The 20977-nt window shown below is 40.5% G+C and overlaps 1 protein-coding gene across 2 annotated transcripts in view; it reads left to right on the top strand.

Moving 5' to 3' along the window:
- Positions 1 to 20977, top strand: part of ca16b (carbonic anhydrase XVI b) — a 118294-nt gene that overhangs the window by 42070 nt on the left and 55247 nt on the right. For both annotated transcript variants that reach the window (XM_078248666.1, XM_078248665.1), the window contains exon 3: positions 15592 to 15771. In XM_078248666.1, coding sequence (XP_078104792.1) covers positions 15592 to 15771 — 180 coding nt within the window. The remainder of the gene's footprint in view (positions 1 to 15591; positions 15772 to 20977) is intronic.

The raw sequence follows: 20977 nt of genomic DNA, 5'->3' as shown, positions 1-20977 counted from the left end.
TGTTTCTTATTTCAGAAAATGAGCAGAGAAAATTTGAAATGGGAAAATAATCAGGGGTATGAGATGTCTGTTCACAGTAACTCCTTGCTGATTAAAATGTAAAGAATAACAGTGGAGTGGGATAAATGGTAAATATACTGTGCTTTAAGCTTTACAAACCATATGATGTTTAGAGTGAAGTTAACAAAACCAACACATTAACTCTCACACATTGAGAGTTGAGACTTGCGCAGTGGACTCACTCAGGTCACACCCCTTCCTCTTTGCTTTGAAAAGTTGATATCAGACTTAAGCTAATTATTTTGTGGACATTTATTGTGTGAAAAGATACTGCAGTCTACAGCTGTTTGATCTGACAGAGCGAGCTGTCCACTTGCCCCCTCTTCTCCAATCACCTGCCTCGCCTGTCGCAGAACAGCAGCTGTGCTGTGAGGCAGAACAGACAAACAGGGACACAGAGAGTGATCGTGCTCAAACCGCACCCATCTTGTCTTTCTTCGGCATGCTACATAAGTTAGTTGTGTAAAGCCCATTGTATTCAAGAAAAAAGGTGTGCAACTCAGAATGAGTCTAATGGAGCCTGAGGGTAGTGACTTATTCTTATTGTGTGCGGGCCTGTTTTCACATAGGCCACATTGAGAAGTCAAGTCAGGTTTGGGCATCACATATAAATGTCACATTTTGCAATGATCCATTGTTACAGTGTATACTGAACATTTTGTCATTGTCTTGCTAAATCTTCTACACATGCACTACTCTGTAGCAGTAGCACGGTCCCTACGTAGGTAATGCAATTTATTGTGTGGTGACTGAGATCCCAACAGAAGTCAAGGTTCTGAAACATTTGTAGGCATGTTGGCTCCTTGCCATATTGAAGGGGAAACTTTTTGAATTGTAGGAGAAGCTCTTCCTCATGGGGACAGAATATATTTCTGTCCCTTTTTTTCACGCAAGGTCCTGGAGATTATTTTTACAGACTAGGGGATGTTGTACTTATGCAGTGGCCAACACCCAAGAACAGGAAGCCACAGTTTCTATGAAAGTCCACGAGATGGAAGCAGATAGCGCCAAGGGAAAACAATATTTTGGCTGGAGCTCATTCTGGTGACCAATTAGACCCCAATGCCTGTATGATTTACCACTTCCTCTACCTGCTTTTATGTGTTTGGGTCTGCTGTGTGGAACACAATGACCCCTGATTAAAGATTGAGCTCAGGCTCTGAGACGACCGTGGCGCCATCCTTAACAGATGCCTTCTTCTCAGAACTCGGCAAGACCACCTGAAATCAATGGTTGTATGGATTGCCACACTGACAGGCTCAGACACTGAGCAAATTTAGACTTTATTTAAATAAAATAATATTAATACATATGTGTATAGTTTTGTCGTGGTGCTACTTTTACTTTGGAATGCATCGTTTCTCACAGGTCTCATAAGCGCCTAATCAACTCCTCAATATTTGATCTCTTTTCAATTCTTGATGCATAAATGAGTTTTAAGATATCAAAGATTGCTTGCCATTACTGATTTGGAAAGGGAAGTCATGAATACATGAATAATCAACTTGGAAACGTACAGTATATTTAAGGATTCGAAGTTTGTGGCTAACTATAAGGTCCCTTTTGTCTTTTAAAGCGTTGCCTGAGACACATTGTATGTGCGGATGGATTGTTTGTCTTTTCCTCCACCCTCTCCTATAGACATGGGCTGGAAGGAAAGCCCGGATCTTGAATGGCCGGGTGGAGTGAGGGTTATGAGGTCACACTGTTAATTGCACAATGAAACATGTCTGGGTTAAGATAACGCCTCAAAGAAACCATTATGTAACCTTAAATCGGAACTGATGATGATGGAATTTGATTAAAATGTGCAGTGTACCCAGGCATTATTTAAACAGTGATATGTTAGTCATTTTGTTGCTGTTTTCTCCAGCGCATTGGGTCTAAAATGTCAAATCAGCTTTAAGTGTTGACTTTTCAGCTGGATGTTTTGAGGGGGTCCATGTTGGATGAACAGTGCAGGACTTCATAGCCCTTTGTTGAAATAATCCATCAATTTAAGGACACTGGAGTAGAACAATGGTCCTAAATGGAAGAGACCGACAACAAGTTTTATTTATGGGAAAACGGTAGAGCGCTCTTGACTGGTGTGCAAATGAGCAGACCAGACTGGAGGCAAAAAAAGCCACTGAAACGAGGAAGAAGTGAAGATGACTAGACAGCACATCACCAGGGAGTGTCTGCGGGTGTCTGTGGGGTATAGATTTCAGACATTGATTGAATGCAGAAGGATTTGCAACCATATTAAAATATATTATATTATTATATTTCACATCAAGAGATTCCTGTCCCCTTAAATTCAGGGGAGACCGTTCAAATACAATTCTACATTTCATCTGATGTGATTTGTGATTATAACACTATCATATTATGACTGAGGTAGCCCTCATAGTCATTGTTTCATTTCAAATCCACTGGGTCGAGTACAGAATATGTCTACCATATTTGCTTCCATTTTATCGTCTCCTTTGGGAAACCTCTTTAAATTCCCCGACCCTTAAAGGAACCAAGTGGAATCAGCATTAACTCCTCTTTTTGTTTGACAGACAGGCAACGTCTCCAGATTAGATTGTTTAACTTGAGTCAGACACCCACACACCCTTTTCACTGCAAACTGGCAACTCAAAAGCTGCTCACTTACAGGTAAAGAAAAAAGAGATTCCGGTGTCTGGTGGTTGTGCTGGTGCCTGTCAGTGTCAGTTCACACAACACTCATCAGAGGAAGACGATGGTACTCTACAAGAAAGCAACATACAGACTACTTTATTTTGTCCTCTTGTAGACATCTACAGCTTTTATAAAGGTATGGCATTAAAACAGCATTATTTTTTTACTCTTTCTTTTTTTTTTTCTGTCTCACTTGAGGCATTCTGTCGCTATACAAACGCATTGGCTTGTGAGCTTGCTTTGAGCCTCTTCCCACCGTAACTCCACGTTATAGCCTTACCACATTCTAAGTTGTGATTATTAGCTTCTCTGTAGACAAGACATTTAACCTCCACTTCTCTCTTTACAACAGTTGGCTTCAGTCCTGCTAATTGGCCATTAGATTGCCATGAAATGCTGGAAAAAACGTGCTGGAAGTAGAAAAGCTTTTTCTTGACACTGGTTTACTTTATTGCCTCTATTGAGATGACCACTCTGATTTGTTTGATCCTTTGTGGTTTGAGTCATGGGAGCTTGTACCAATTTCTGAAAAGCAAACTCTTTTGTAGAGGGCAAAGCTTTTAATAAAAGTTGACTGAAAGAGCTCTGTGTCTCATGTCGTGGCAGAAAGTGTTTGTGTTTGAAGATTGTTGCTGTACAAAATGAATTTGGCCATCAGCCTCCATGGCAGGTCGACGGCAGCACATTAAAGGTTTTTGTTGAGTTTGCTAGAAGCACAGTGGCGGCTTGGACTGCATTTGTAGGAGATGATAAATGAATGCAGATCTTTCTGACTAATAAAGCAGATTCATATTTAAGTGAAGTACCACTTCGGACCACCCAAGGAAGCATTGTGAAGCCCGGAAATCTAACTCATTTAAACTGAAAGGACAGAATCCGTTAACAAAACTCCTGCCTTATCATATCCGTCATCACCAAAAACTAAAGCTAAACTGACTCTCTGTTATATAAAAAGCTATTTGAACTTACGTATGTAACAGGGGTCAGCAAGTGACCCGCAGCATCAGCAAAAGGGAGTGCAACTTGAGATAGCAGAGGATTATTGATGATCCATTGAAATGATAATTCATTAGATTTTGTCTGCTTTTTATGTCACTTTGGCTTAAGCATTACACTTAAGTGAAGGTAGTAACTCATCTGATCCTCCTGCCAGCTATATCCAAGAACAGCTAGACCTTTAATCACCTGTCACAAGGGGGTGGGAAAAAAAATGTAATATCATATACACCATGAGTTTTTTTGCAACAATTTTTAAAATCGGTTCATTTCCCTAGAATCAATATTTTTTTTATTTATTTGTTGTTTACTAATGATTAACCTAATTCTTCTGACGGCGACTACATCATATCCTTTTCCATCAAAACAGACCGAAAGCAGAAAATAAATGTTCTTTACAAATGAAATAAATGTCACAGACTGACCAACTGACTGACCTGACAAAAAAGTCAGTCAATTCCTAGAAAATAATTCGTTTTTAGAAATGTCTCATGATATATGTGTATTATTGAAGTTTTGTTTTTGTTAAGAAGGAAAAGAAAATCACAATCCTCAATACTATCAAATTGCAATACTTCCAGAATCATAATAAATCAAAATCGCAATACAAATTGAATCGGCACCCCAAAGCTTATCGTCCCAGCCCTACTGTCACATTTGGTGTCTGCAGTAACTCTATGGAAGCTGATACTGGATACAATGATGGGAAGTTATATTTATTGTATGGGGATGGTATTCATCATATTTACCAGATAGTATAGTGTTGGGAAAGGTCTACAAAGGAGGGAGGTTGAGGAGTTTAACAGATTAAAGGATAAAATCTGTAAATAAATAGCATGTAAAGACATTTTCTAAGACATGGAATATCCCGATCCCGAGGCGTTCCCAGGCCAGGTTGGAGATATAATCCCTCCACCTAGTCCTGGGTCTTCCCTGAGGCCTCCTCCCAGCTGGACGTGCCTGGAACACCTCCCTAGGGAGGCGCCCAGGGGGCATCCTTACCAGATGCCCGAACCACCTCAACTGGCTCCTTTCGACGCGAAGGAGCAGCGACTCTACTCCGAGCTCCTCACGGATGACTGAGCTTCTCACCGTATCTCTAAGGGAGACAACAGCCACCCTCCTGAGGAAACCCATTTTGGCCGCTTGTACCCTGGATCTTGTTCTTTCGGTCATGACCCAGCCTTCATGTCCATAGGTGAGGGTAGGAACTAAAACTGACCGGTAGATATAGAGCTTTGCTTTCTGGCTCAGCTCTCTTTTCGTCACAACGGTGCGATAAATTGAATGTAATACCGCACCCGCTGCGCCGATTCTCCGACCATTCTCCCGCTCCATTGTCCCCTCACTCGCGAACAAGACCCCAAGGTACTTGAACTCCTTCACTTGGGGTAAGGACTCATTCCCTACCTGGAGAAGGCACTCTATCGGTTTCCTGCTGAGAACCATGGCCTCTGATTTAGAGGTGCTGATCCTCATCCCAGCCGCTTCACACTCGGCTGCCAACCGATCCAGTGTATGCTGAAGGTCACAGGCTGATGATGCCATCAGGACCACATCATCTGCAAAAAGCAGTGATGAGATCCCCAGCCCACCGAACTGCGACCCCTCTCCACCCCGACTACGCCTCAATATGCTGTCCATAAATACTACAAACAGGATTGGTGACAAAACGCAGCCCTGTTGGAGGCCAACTCTCACCTGAAATGAGTCCGACTTACTGCCGAGAACCCGGACACAGCTCTTGCTTTGGTCGTACAGAGATTGGATGGCCCTGAGAAGGGACCCCCTCACCCCATACTCCCGTAGCACCTCCCACAGTATCTCCCGGGGGACCCGGTCATACGCCTTCTCCAGATCCACAAAACACATGTAGACCGGTTGGGCATACTCCCAGGCTCCCTCCAGGATCCTTGCGAGAGTAAAGATCTGGTCCATTGTTCCACGACCAGGACGGAATCCGCATTGTTCCTCTTCAACCTGAGGTTCGACTGTCGACCGAACCTTCCTTTCCAGCACCTTGGAGTAGACTTTATCAGGAAGGCTGAGAAGTGTGATACCCCTGTAATTGGCACACACCCTCTGGTCCCCCTTTTTGAAAAGGGGAACCACCACCCCGGTCTGCCACTCCTTAGGCACCATCCCAGACTTCCACGCAATGTTGAAGAGCTGCCTCCGGAGTCCTCTGGGATAACATATCCCGGAAAGACTCCATCTTCAGTCGGACGGCTTCCCTGACCACCGGTGTCCACCACGGTGTTCGTGGGTTACCGCCCCTTGAGGCACCTAAGACCCTAAGACCACAGCTCCTCGCCGCAGCTTCAGCAATGGAAACTTTGAACATTGTCCACTCGGGTTTAATGCCCCCAGCCTCCACAGGGATGCACGAAAAGCTCCGCCGGAGGTGTGAGTTGAAAGTCTGTCGGACAGGGGTCTCCTCCAGACATTCCCAATTTACCCGCACTACCCGTTTGGCCTTACCAGGTCTGTCCAGAGTCTTCCCCCACCCCCTGACCCAACTCACCACCAGATGGTGATCGGTTGACAGCTCCGCCCCTCTCTTCACCCGAGTGTCCAAAACATACGGCCTCAGATCAGATTAAACGATTATAAAATTTATCATTGACCTTTGGCCTAGGGTACTCAGGTACCAAGTACACTTATGAGCATCCCTATGTTCGAACATGGTGTTCGTTATAGACAATCCATGACTAGCACAGAAGTCCAACAACAAACAACCACTCTGGTTTAGATCAGGGAGGCCGTTCTTCCCAATCACGCCTCTCCATGTGTCTCTGAAGCCCACGTGGACGTTGAAGTCCCCCAGCAGAACTATGGAGTCCCCCACTGGAGCCCCATGCAGGACTCCACTCAAGGTCTCCAAGAAGGCCGAATACTGCAAACTCTTGTTTGGTGCATATGCACAAACAACAGAGTTTCCCCCCCCCCCACAATCCGCAGGCATAGGGAGGCGACCCTCTCCGAGTTTACCCCTCACCGGGGAAAACTCCAACGTAGCAGCGCTCAGCCGGGGACTTGTGAGTATCCCCACACCCGCCCGGCGCCTCACACCCTGGGCAACTCCGGAGAAGAAAAGAGTCCAACCCTTATCCAGGAGTATGGTTTCAGAACTGAGACTGTGTGTAGAGGTAAGCCCCACCAGATCTAACCGGTAGCGTTCCACCTCCCGCACAAGTTCCGGCTCCTTCCCCCACAGAGAGGTGACATTCCACGTCCCCAGAGCCAGCGTCTGCTGCCCGGGTCTGGTCCGTCGAGGCCCCTGACCTTAACTGCCACCCGTGTGGCAGCGCACCCGACCCCAGCGGTTCCTCCCACAGGTGGTGGGCCCATGGGATGGAGAGATGGATGCCACGTAGACCCTACCAGGAGCACAAAGCTCCAGACAACACAGCCCTCAGGTTCATAGGGGCACACAAACCTCTCCACCACGATAAGGTGATGGTTCCCGGAGAGGAGAGTAGAGCTGTAAACATGATGAATTTCAGCAAAACCAGTGGTGGATATGCACTTAGTTCATTTACTTTTTACATTTTTTGTGGACAAGAACAACGTACTAGCTCAATTTGATATCTGGTACCATTTTTAATCATTAACCATCGTGCATGCCGATTTTGATACTTGATCAGTAAGGTGTGGAGGCAGATATGTTGGTAAAGTTCTGGGAGCAGCTCTGTTATAACAGCCTGTTCTGTCCCACCGCTGTTTACATTCGACCAGACTGATTCAAAGATTCATGTCCATCGGAAAACGATAATTCCTTGCTAAACATGTATTCATTTGTTTGTTATAAAACTTTTGTTGTGTTCTTGTTTGTGAAAACTAGGGATGTTAATAATTAACTGTTAACCAACAATAATAATTTGACTGATTAATACTATCAGTTAAAAACAATATTAGGACTGGGGACACATGCTTTAATGCAAAAGCCACACTGTATTACATTTCCTACACATTCAATAAAAATGATACCTTGTACTGTAGCTATTTATCCTTATTCTAATGAGATTTTATTAAAAGCTATCTTCAAGAAACATGGCTAATCCTACTTGTTGGGGCTGCATTTTCCACTCCATTCTATTCTCAGCTGACAGCTGTAATTTTTTTCATTTGTCATTCTTAACTTTCTCATTGTTGTGTCAGTGTCTCTACAATAAAGTAAAGGAACACAAAGAGAGCATCTTTTGTGTGTCTACTCTCTTGCTTCTTTGTTCACAACAGAACTGGTCAAATAAATGCACCTTTTAATTTGGTGAAGTGTAACTGAAGACTCACTCATGTATCACCCTCTGTGTCCCCCACAGTGACCCCAGACGCCTTTTGTCATTCTTGCAAACTGCACTGATATATTGATATATCTGTTCCTTCAGATCTCCTCTGAGAAGTGGATTTTAGACAATGTTGAGATAAAGCTTTCAAAAGCACCGAAGCAGACTGCAATTATTTTCACATTTTATAATACATGGGTAAAAAGTATTAACTGTTCTTCATCGCATATTACCTCACTTGTCTTTGAAGCCTACTAACGCCCACTGAGGGTAATATGGGTTTTTACCTTCTTGGTTCAATGACCATTTTTTCGTCTTACGCAGTCCGCTCAGTCAAAGAATCTAACGAGAAAGTCCTTTGAAAGTACATTTCCCTATGAATACAAAATCACACACAAAGGCGATATAGGCTAATTGTTGCAATTGAAACATATTTTCATTTACCTGAAAGTTTCCACTGCTTGTCTCTGTTGTTTAGTCACATATTTCACTCTGGTGTAACAGTTTGTAGTTTTGGCAGCATGACCTTATTTAGACTTGGGAACAGTCAGTCACCAAAATTGGCTGCCCCAATTTTGCCAGGATGATTTTCCTCACTTTGATTGTAGTTGCATGCTGTCTCTTATTGTCGTGCATCTTAACATGAAACCCAGAATCCCACATAGCACAGAAAACAAAAGTGTTAGACTGAGTCCCACTCTAGGTATTAGTGAATCCAAGAAATTATGAAACTCTGATCTAGTGACTAAATTTGTAAACCATATCCATCCCTGGCTGCTTGTTATACTTGGTGCTGCTTGTTATACCTGGTGCATTTGGAGTCTCTATCTTCATTGTTAAACACTCACAATCGGCATCGTTCAATAGACGGAGTCTGCTTCCTTCTCGCAGTCAATTCAGCTGTGCGCTGAGTTCTCTCCCTTTCCCTCATCACAACCCAGCCATTAGGTTACAGAGCTGCCAGGAAGCATGTAAAGTGATCTGTGAGACACAGACACAGTGGAACGAAGTGATGCTGGAGGGAGGGAGAAGGTCTGTTGGTGTGTTTTGTGCCAAGGGGGCTCTGGTATTGTAGTTTATAGTAGGGCTGGGCGATATGGAGAAAATCAAATATCACGATATTTTTTGACCAAATACCTCGATATCGATACCACAGCGATATTGTAGTGTTGCATATTGGTGCTTTCACAAAATATTTACATAATGAGATTTTTGATAAATAATCATCAGTATTGTGGATATAATGACTAAGTGGGTATAAAGGCAAATAATAGAACAGTTACAACAGTCTGGTAAGTTCAGAAAATGACCACTTTACTGTAATGCAGCCTTTAAAACCAGGAAAAGACAACACTCCATATTACGATATCCAAAATCTAAGACGATATGTAGTCTCATATCACGATATCGATATAATATTGATATAGTAGTCGCTCCACTACTTTGGTCCAGACTGAAATATCTCAGTGTCAATCTGTCAAAATGGAGATTAAATACAAATACAAAAAAAAGATTATGTATTTAAATGAATCTTTTGCAGTACCAAATCTTCCATGTGTGCTAAACATACTGTTGATATAGAGTGTTCTCGTCTTGACAAAATATTTTAGACAAATTCAAAGATAAAATGTCCTTGTTTGTGGTTACCTTTTATTTCAAAGTAAAACCATGGTTTATTGCTGCACAACATGGGTTTTGTTTTCATACCATCGGTCATCAGTTATGACAACATAGTTACCAAAGTATTTGTCGCTAAAATTGGGTCCAACAGGGCAACAAATGCAGGCAGTCAGATGATCATAGAGGTCGTAAACAAGCCATTAGTTTGACCAGATCAGCTATCATTTAACTTGGAGGTCAAACCAAAATTGAGCACACCAGTAATCTAGCTAATAATCTCTCAAGAGTGCAAACAACTACATACGAAATGTAAAAGTTGTACCAGGAATTCGGGCTGTAAGGTGTTTCTTAGACGTTTACAACAGACAGTTTGGGTAACCATTTTACCGGTCTTTGTTTTCTCTTCCAAATACATTTGACTAACCCAAGGGTTTATTTTTAACCTGTGTGATAATCTGACCACTCCTACTTGTTGCCCCATCAGACCTGTAGTCTATGATTTCCTGTAGTCTATGATTTTAAATGTCAGAGACCATCCTACAGGAAGTGTTGCTGGCTGATAAGAAAGAAATATCTGCCATTAGCTGGTTATTAATTGACTGATTACAGAATTTAGTTGACTTTTCTGGCTCGCCCCCACATTGTACAAGCCCTCAGCTCATCAGTTGTCTAACCTGGACATTTGATACTCCCCAGTGCTACAATGGCTCAGTGTCCACCATCTGGAGTGTTATCAGCATACGGAAACTGACAGCAGGAATGTTGTTCAAAATGTTATCCTGCATTCGCTAAAGGGATTCTGCAGCATACACAAAGGCTTCAATCTCTTTTACCACTGCTCCAACGGCAACAACTATTGTGACCCCTCTCAGTGCTGTCGATACTGTGCCTTATATCTGCAGGCCATGTTGTGTTGTCAGTGCCACTCATACATATGGACTGATCAGCGTAGATTTTTGCAAATGCTAGTGTGCCAGTTCTGGGAGGTCTGCCAGGCGGCATACAGCATGGATGCTTTCTCTCAGAGGGACAAAACGGAAATGACAAGGCAATTGCCATTCTGTCAGCATTGCCATGGTAGCACAGGCATGGCTGTTTATCCCGAGGTTAATGGGATGACGCCTGGAGCTGAAAGTGCCAGATTGAGAGAAACATGTGCCTGTTTTACTTAAAACAAGAGCGGTGTCACATCAGACAGAACAGAAGTGAGCCCAGAAAAAGGTTGGATTAACAACAGTATGGACTTTATAAACATCACTCATCTTACTCCTAGCATAAATCATAAATTACTAAATGGAGGCATTATTAAATTTCTCTTAAAATTGATGAGGCCTAGATGCTGTAAACACGTGCTGCAATTATAGGGTCTGCCTTATAGGGTGTAGAAAATTACTTAAACTCAGAAAAGCACGCAGTCTGTGAGAACTATGCATTTTGTAAAGGCAGGGGGTAAATGTAGGCTTATGGACAGTTCAGCATCAAACCTGCTAGAATCCTTCTTGGTGAGGTTATTTTCATATGTTTTGTACTAATATGTTTAACAGATATGGCTGCTTGTTGTGCTACTGCCATATGTTGAATTTCTTTGAGGTGATATGACGCTTAGAATATTGATACATACAGTAAACAATCTGTACACACTGAAAATGCAGCATTGTGTAAATCCCCAAAGTACCCCAGACAACGCAAATGAGGCACATTTCAATATTAAACATTCAATAATATCTTGCAATTAGAAGTTGTAACTGCTTACTGTAAACAGCTGACCAGATAAAACTGTCTATGCTGTTTATTTAGGCGCTAATGTCAATCAGAATCCTATCATTTGTCCATGAGTGTTGCAGCCTGGTCTACAGATAAACATCTGATTCCTATCATGAAACAAGTTACATTTACATCAAAGACTAAAGAACACAAACCCCAAATAAAAGCAAAACTAAAACTATATAATGCAATCCACCCTAGGAACACGACGAGATAAACTCAAGAATAATCACACCTTGCTTTCACAGTCTCAACAAATATAGAACATTACAAGTTTCACACACAAGTAGGATTTGGTGATTCAGATTCACTAGTTTCCCTTTGCAACAATGGTTATAGACCCATTCTGCTAAATATTGTTATAGTCCCAGAAGGTGAGCTGTAACATCAGTGTAACTCGCTCATCTTTGTCCATCATAAGCATATAAAACGATCAGCATACCTCATGAATTACCTGATAGCACCTATAAAGATTTTCATTAGAATTTAGTGTGTCGTGCAACCCGCTGTGTTTTTAAACACTTAGTACTTATTTTTAATTTGTCCACCTCAGCCGTATACTGTAGAGGCAGAGCTAGAGTGGGAAAGGCTTAACCACTAGGATTATAGTCATTCTGATGGATGGCAATGAGACAGATTAATTGACTGCTGTGCAACCCTCACTTATCTGATTTTAACGCTGCTCCTCCCTTTCTGTTGCTGAAAGGCAGAATTATCTTTCGCAGTAAATAGGATATAATGTGTGTTTTAATGGTAAAATAAGCAAAACATTACACTTTTCCCTAGTTACACTTTGAGTCAAAGTGGCCTTTACTCACACCATGTTTTTCTGATGTGATAAACTATTGACATGTTAGTTTGTTTAATGATATTTATTCATATCTTAGCTTCATGTTTGCATATATCATCCAACAATTAGATTAGGGCTAACTTCCTGTCATGGTCCGAGTCAACATCGAATCTGTCTCCACACAGCTGACCAAGGGAATTTGTTTTTATTGTGAGATATGTCAGTCGAGGCCATATATATCTCAGTAACATTTCAAAAGGTTTTTGTAGTTTGCTAGAATTCACTGAAAGGAGACCTATTATATACTGTTTATCTGTGCTGTGCTGTCTCTGTACAGTCCATTGCAGCTGGAGACTGACTGCAACAGAGTATATAGCGGTACTTTTTACCATAACAAAATCACAGGTTAAGGCTTCTAAACCACAAACTACACAACCGGACATGTTCTAGCAGGAATGTTATCAGAATCGGCAGCCAAGATTACAGGTTTCCCTGACATTAGCATGTAGCTACATGCCGGCCTGGATCAGATGGCCATATAGAAAACCGGCTCGGTATGAAGTCGTTTTTGTAAAAGTAGGCTAACGATTGTGTCATAACCACGCGACTTTCTGACGTATAATAGAGAAATGACTGTATAGTCAGGAAAAGCTCGCAGGCAATCACGGGTACGTGGAGGCATACAGTCAAGGGAGAAGCCCATAGAAAGTCCATGAAAGCATCGGAACAAAATATTTCAGCAACGTTTTGCTCCTGCTCCTATGCTCATGGACAGCTCCTACTCACACTCTCTGTCTCTGCAAGATTCGGAATGATTCAGATTTCTCTTGGCGCAGCTACCGGAAGACTTACAAATTTCAGACTTGCTCACGTCACATCCACCTGAATAGTTCTCAGTGTTTTTTATTGTTGGTAGCCCACAGAGCACGCTTTGTCTTTTAGGGGAGTGGTAAATGTTATAAAGCAACTGGAGGCATTGCTCTTCAGACAGCTCTGCCAACGAGAATATGTGTACTACTTTACTGTATGCTAAACCTACAATAGTCTAAGCTCCAATGTTTGACCTAGAAACATTCAGATACATACACTGAAAATTGTGTAAAAACTGTGTGGGTATACAAGTAAACTAATATAGCTTGTCTCACAAGCACCATCACTGATTAATAAATATTACAGCCCGACAGATACTGGATTTTTGAGACCGATATATTTGGGAGTTTACAAAATCCAATACATAGGCCGAAAGTAATATTATTATTTTTTATACAAGCACATAAGATAACAATATTGATGCAGATCCCTTAGATTTTAAGATACATACTAAATCATCAACTAAACTTGTCAGTGCTCTCTGGTGGACAAACTATGTAATGCTGACGATAAACCTACTTTAGCATTTATGTCCTGCGATTATTTTTTACTTAGCACTTGACACATACACATGTACCAATATATCTGCAATAAGGTGATATCGGCTGATATATTGGCCTGGTATATGCTGGATATTTCAAGTCCAATGATATAGTGCCAAAAATAATTACAGATCCATTTTGTTTTGACTTTAAGCTAAATGGCAACACATTGTGAGTTAGTATTAAATGTTTCACATTAAACAGAAAAATAGCAGCATATTCAGTACTCTTTTTGAACCCCTGTTTAGGTTTTACTGTTTGGTCAATCAACTCCTAAAGCTAAAATCTGCCTTTAGCTTGCTAGATGTCTGGCTTTTTTCTTCAGCTCTCCCATATTGATTGTGTTGTGTTCTCAGTGAGACTGGCCTTGGTAGCCAGGCTTTTGAATTACAGGGAGTCAGTGGCTTCAGTGTTGATATTAAATGAATTGCTTAATAGAGCTTTAACCTTTAATCAAAATAGTGTTTAATGGAGCTAATTGAGTTGAATTCCGAAAACGTCCATGTTGATGGCGAGGCTATGGCTAACTTTTCAGCAAGCACAAATCAAGTGGAAGATACTAAATACATAATTTGTTTCTACGTAAAGACTTAACAGAAGATTTTGTACACATAACACTTTTTATTTGAATAAGGTAAACAGTTGCTCCATTTTATATGAATCCCCATTGTGTATTTATGATTGGCACACAGCTTTCTCTCACCTTATGATAATAGTATTGCATTCATAATGGGCTCTGCTCCAGTGTTAGTTAAATATTGGGAGTTGCACTGGTACAGACATATTGGTAAGTTTAAAGCAATGATGGACAAATTGAATCCTGCTTCTTAATGGAGTAATTAGTTAGAAATGCAGCCATTCCAACATTTATATGACATCTAGACCTCTCCAGCCCATAATCTTGCCGGTGGTGTTTAAAAGACAATAAGTCTTAATTGAACTGGTCACTGGACAAATCTGAGACATTTCCAAGGGCTTAACATCATTTGTGCACTTTTTTGTGACCTATTCTTTGTAGAGACGAATGAAATAATTCCTGTTTGTGTCTGCGCTCCCCATGATCCATGTTTATGGTTGTTTAATGGCTGACGTGGTAAAACATTGGATATTCCAAAAATAATCCTGAATAGCGCTGTCTTTCTGAGGGACTCTACAACAGTGTCTTTAGCTGCAAGGTGTTTATACATTACAAGACATGAAGCCGCCCTTGATCCAGGGTGTTTTAGTAAAGAGCGGTTCTCATATCTTTTTCATGAGCCAGTAGTAAAGTTGCCCCATATCTGTAGGGAATGGGATCATGAATATTGTGTTAACCCAGAAAAGTTCAAATCCATCCATGCTTCCTTGTTCCCCTGATCCCTCAGCTTTTGTTGTTGCATTGGCCCATTGTACCCGAGAAGAGATCAAGGGGACCCCTGTCGGTTGTGGATTATTCCTTTGTAGAAGCGCCACTGTAGGGGATAGAGGATTAAAAGAGCAGACAGTGGATGGGGATTCTACCGGAAGTTCATTTGCAGCACACTGCACATTAATTGTTAACGTGAAGTATTTTCTATTGAATAGCCTTTTAGGTATCATGTTTTTTGTTTTTAAACCTATCTGAGGCACAGACCCACATTAACTCAGCAACCATTCTAGGCTCAAGTTTCAATGTGTGTAGAACTGTAGAATCTGCCTCATTTGGATATTTATATAATGTATGGACAATTAACGCTAGAATTGCCTGTAGTCAGATGATGAATTTTCATTGTGTTTACATGTTTTCCCAGCTGTTGGAGGAGTTTAGAGGGCACAGCAGCTGAATGAATATGAAATAATCATTGTCCTCTTTCTCTCAATTTCCGTTAATGGCATATTGAAACCTGACTGCTGCTGTAGCAGTAATATTGTCACATTATTTCTAATTTGGTGTTAGTTATAGCAAGAATCCGTAGAGAAATTGGATTCTGTGGTAGTCTACATTTTTCATAAGCTCTTGTTTCTTCTATTTCTGCAGGAAGCCATGGACCTCGAAGCTGGGCAGCCTCATACCCAGAATGTGCTGCGAACAACCAATCACCTGTGGACATTGCAGATGAACAAGCTTTGGTTTCGGAGGAGTACCAGGAGCTGGTGCTCGACAAGTTCAACACTGAATCCTCCAACCGGACCACCATGAAAAACACTGGAAAGACAGGTCAGGATCACAGAATTAGTTTGGACTAGTTTTGTCCCTAAATTACATTAAACATAATGATACCAAAACACAAACTTAAAATTTCTCCGTACTGTACTTTATTGTTTTTTGTCATAAACTTAAAACTTCTAATGATACCAGGACAAGTGTAGAGTTGGGCAATATGGCGGCGATATACAAGAAAAAAAGATACTGTAGAGCGAGCAGGTCATTATTGCAAATCAAACCCTGACAGTGTGATGAAGGACACGGCGTCTTAAATCAGTCTGAAGGGGTTTCATTCGCAACAATGAGCTGCTCGCTATATATATATATATATATATATATATATATATATATATATATATATATATATATATTAATATTATTATTATTATGACACGGCTACTAATTACAAATTTCAAAATGATTGAATTGATTTAAAAATGGTCCTCCAGAGTCTATGATCAGAGGTGCGTCCATAGCAACGGCCTGTTATTTATAGCAGCACAGATCGTAGAATGCCATAATTGACCAATCAGAATCAAGTATTCATCAAAGCCGTGTAATAATGTTGGATACAAATTTTTCACTTGACAGAGATTGTGCCATATCATTTAACGTAAGGTGGCTATCCCTTTTATACATTTTACTTCTGGTTGTATTAGACCATTGCAAGCAGTGTTGTTAAATTACTCAGCAGGAAAGCCTTATGGCAATATGGATTTATATAGATTTTGTCATAACTGTTCCTTTTCTGAGATTCTGTGTGGTCATTTTTAACACCTTTTTAAAATGTAATTTCTAGGTAGTTTGCCATTTCACAATATATACTGACAATGTTATATAAATATATATAGTGATAGGACATAATCCATATTACTTACCCTCTTGACAGATTTTAAATCCAAGCCCCAATGTTTCAGTGAAGTACCTAACAATCACACATAATAATTAGTCTTTCATGATTCCTTCATCTCGTCCAATCCTCTTTGTATCAACCGGCATGCCTTGTTTTCAGAAATATTTTGAAGCTTACTTGGTTTACTGCTACTTTAAACCATTGCCATTTTTTTCGATCAGCTAATCCATGACCTTAATTGATCTCCTTTGCTTCTGGCACTGTTTCTCTCAGAGAGTAGTTTCATCTTTTGCGTTTGATCATAATGAGAGTTGTTAGCCTCCATGACAACCAACACCGCTGGGACAGCCGAGCAATGCTGTGGGCTGCTTATTTACAATGATGGAAATAACATGGCTGGCTGTAATTTTGGGCACAAACAGTACAGGAGGAATTTTAGATGGCTAAGCACTATGAAAATCAAGAAAATAGAACAATGTTACCACAAAATATTATTATACGTACACTATTTAGAAGAGGACAACTTAATATTTAGTAAATTCACCACACACTATTTGAAATTGAAAATGAGTTTGCCCTAAATGAGGAACCTTTTTTGTTTTTCTTATTAAACTATAGTTTGCTGTTACTACTGCCCTTTTGGAATTACCATGACATAATATGACAGGTAGACTTTATTGCTCATTGAAACATTAGGCTACATTTTCTGATGAATGGCAAAGTAAATATTACATTACCAAGATGACATGCACTTCAGAATATAGCGTGTTTTAAAATATTTAACATTATTTAACTGGATGGATGGATGGCTAGCCTTAAAACCTAAGTTGAGAATAAAGTCAAAAGCAGTGGATAAATTTTCCTCAACATTGATTTTTAGGGTTGCATTTGATTGTCCTTATCACTTGAAATGTGGATAAATGTGTTAATGGACTACTACTTAGTTATTGTTCCTTGCAGATATTTGTCCTTCGTGTTTTTGAAAAAACAGTTTCAGAGTTTTGAATGTGAACTGTTGTTCTTCTTAAGTGAATCTTTGGCCTTCGGAGGCGTATTGTTTGCCTTTTATACGTTGTGTTTGGCAAGTCCACTTTTTTTTTTTTCATGCGTCCTCCTTCACAGTCTTTTGTTGTTTAATTGTAGTGAAGTTGTTAAAGATGACATCAAACATAGCCGAGTGTATCCAAGCTTATTGTGTGGTTTTCACAGTGCTGTGGTCCTCAGGAGCCGAGCAGAAGCCCGTCAGGGACACTTCACTCATCTATTACCTGACTGCTGTCAACTATGATCATGGTTTCAAGCATTTTGTATCACGAACGTTTAACCATGCAGTATCTCCTCTCATCTTATCTGCAATGTTTTCATATATCTCTTTGTCCATTCATATTGTTATGAGACTAAGACTACTTTTTTCTGGCTTCCTCTGTCATTTGTTTACATGTATTGCCACAACAGATTGATGTACAGGCTCCAATATTCAGTGTTGACCCATATTGCACATTTGTCAAATTGTATTGTACAAACAACTAAAAATGTTTAATTCCATAAATAAGTGCAGGTTTGCAAACAACATTAAGGGCGTCTTGCCCGAAATGTCCGTGTGGCAAGTTTAATTGGAGTGCTGTCCTAATTACTGTACCTTTTTATAATATTATTATTGAAGACACGAGAGAGCTTTCATTTTTTTAAGCTACATTTTTCGTCAACGATATTGCTTGCTTAGTTTTATTTACATTTATGTTATTAACATTGAATGTGTCACGTTCAGGGGACAGCCCTAGTTAATTTACACAAAAGTGTAACAACCATTAGAACACCGTGGCCTCCATGTTTACTTCTGTGCTGCATGTGATGTCTTTTCTTCTTTTCCGCGTGCGGTTCAGACATTCAGATGGACAGAGACGCCTGCCTTTTAAAGATACTTTTTCCCTGGTAATTGTTACGGCTGTACACACATTGGCACACATTGCTGCCTCCCACAGTGTCTTTTATATGCTGCCACCTCGGGGTGCTGAAGTCCAAATGTTCAAACCCTGCACAGAGGGGCTTTAACATCCTTCATACTATTTAAAAGTCAATGTTGTAATTAAGAACGGAGTGAATTGATCTTAAAAGTTCATCGAGCTTGATTTCACAATGTTCCCTTGTGCCTTGACCCGCTTTGAGATTGAGCTGATGGGCTGCCATTCAAGCAATGTTCCTTAACAAAACATTTCTCAGTAAAATTTCAAACAACTCTCAACCAAATTCATGAGGAATTGTAAGGCCCCAGAGACATCTGCATTGATCAAGGATTTACTTTCACACACAAACTCCCTTTCTCTCGCTGGCTGTGATTCAAGGTCTTTTTGGCTTAGCTTCTAATTCCTGCTCTGGAGGGTTCAAACACACCCAGGGCCGCATTTCTAATGAAACTCCCAGGACCAGAGCCAGCATCCCCTTTCCTTGACTTTCCTTGTGTAGCAGACAGGATTACACTACTTCAACAACAGCAGGAACACGGATTTATTACCATCCTTAAACAATTATGATCACGTGACGGGTAGTTCTTTCCTATGCAGACCGATTTTCACTTTGACCCGATGCTTTCAGTCTTGGAAATCTCCTCCATCTAAGACCTTTTCCTTCATACTGTGGCCCATCAGCTTAAGCAACACTGGCACATTAATACTGCTGGCAGATTCTTTCTTGCCTCACGACAGGGGCTCAGCTCATCCCTCATCACACAAGGTTCTCCTCTCTTCATCTCCTTGTCTCTCTCTTCCTTTTCACTGGATCTCACACTCGCCACAACTCTTCCTGCTAGTGATCACCACATGGTGATCTGTTTCCCTTACCTTGATTCCATCCATTCCCTCTGCACATCTTATTCAACATGTCATCTGTGTTTACTAACAATATGTGTTTGCTTGTACACATGCTCATCCTCTTGGTTTGCTTTGTGGGATATGATTAAAAGTGGGCTGTCCTTATCCAGAGAGGCTGACTAAATCTCCCTGTAACGGGGGGATCATCCGACAGAGCACTGGCTCTAATCGGGCTAATGATGTCAAATGTAGACGTGGTAAAGGGTTATAGATAAAACATTTAACCTCAAATAATAATAGGCCTTGTCATTATGGTGTTTTAGATGCCTTGGAAAACTGGAGAAGTAACACAGCTTAAACTCACCCTTACTTGACACCACTGAGTACATTTACAAATGTTGGCTTCCAGGAAAGGCAGACAGGCTGAACTTTTAAGGCGGAATCACATTCCTGTTGCCATGTTAATACCTCATAACAGCAGTATGTCTGTGTTTTAACCTCAGGATGAGGATTACATGGACCAGTATGAATTGAGATAATGTTATGACCCTAAAGCCACTGCAGGATTTCAACGGTGATCAAGCTAGTAACAATGATATTTTTTTATTTTGGAGTTACTGGACCGTTTTTGGCAAATGGCAACAACATGCAAAGCTGTGATGTCATCCCTTCTGTGATTATGCTGTTTGATATGGTCAGCTCTCTTTAAGCAAACACCAGTATCTAACAAAAGTTATATTTTTTAGGTAATAAGTTGTTGGTAAGTAATTGTTGTCTTATATCTGACGAGTTCAATTTTGCAGAAATATTTCTCATGCAGTTGAAAGATTTTTATATTGTTTCACTTCATAAATCTCAGGCATTTAATGGGTAAGACAATATTGGGTAACGTTTTCTTAAAACTCCTAGGAACATAACTACATCGTACGTGAATAACCTAATAATAGCAGGCTCATGAGAAAAAGGAACATTCCACAGAAAAAGCAAACTCATCTTCTAGGTTTCATGGTAGTTCAATTTAAATTTTAAATCAAAACTGTGACTATACTCAGAGGAAATGCTGACAGAAATTAAATACAGTGATAGAGACCTCAGGCTATATAAAGACATAATGAACAATAAAATCCGCGAAATTGTGCAAAATAATGTTATTTCACATCACAGCCTGTTTTGGGATCACAAAGGCCTTATATAACTTATATACTTATATTTACACTTACATAAAATAAGTCAGCAGTGAATTGTAACAAATCACTGATAATGTTTAATTAAAGGTCCTATGACATGCTGCTTTTTGGATGCTTTTCTATAGGCCTTAGTGGTCCCCTAATACTGTATCTGAAGTCTCTTTCCCGAAATTCAGCCTTGGTGCAGAATTACAGCTACTACGAGCCAGTCCCACAAGGAGCTTTCCTTAGGATGTGCCATTTCTGTGTCTGTAGCTTTAAATGCTATAGAAGAGCTATGCTGTAGACGGACGGCAAGCTAAACGCGTACGTTTTCATTTGTGTTCTCACATTCACAATCTGCAGAGTAATCCTCACCAACACGAGCGTGT

Source organism: Sander vitreus, chromosome 4, assembly GCF_031162955.1.
Source record: "Sander vitreus isolate 19-12246 chromosome 4, sanVit1, whole genome shotgun sequence".
NCBI classification, from domain to species: Eukaryota; Metazoa; Chordata; class Actinopteri; order Perciformes; family Percidae; genus Sander; species Sander vitreus.
This window is presented reverse-complemented; position numbering and strand designations above follow the sequence as displayed.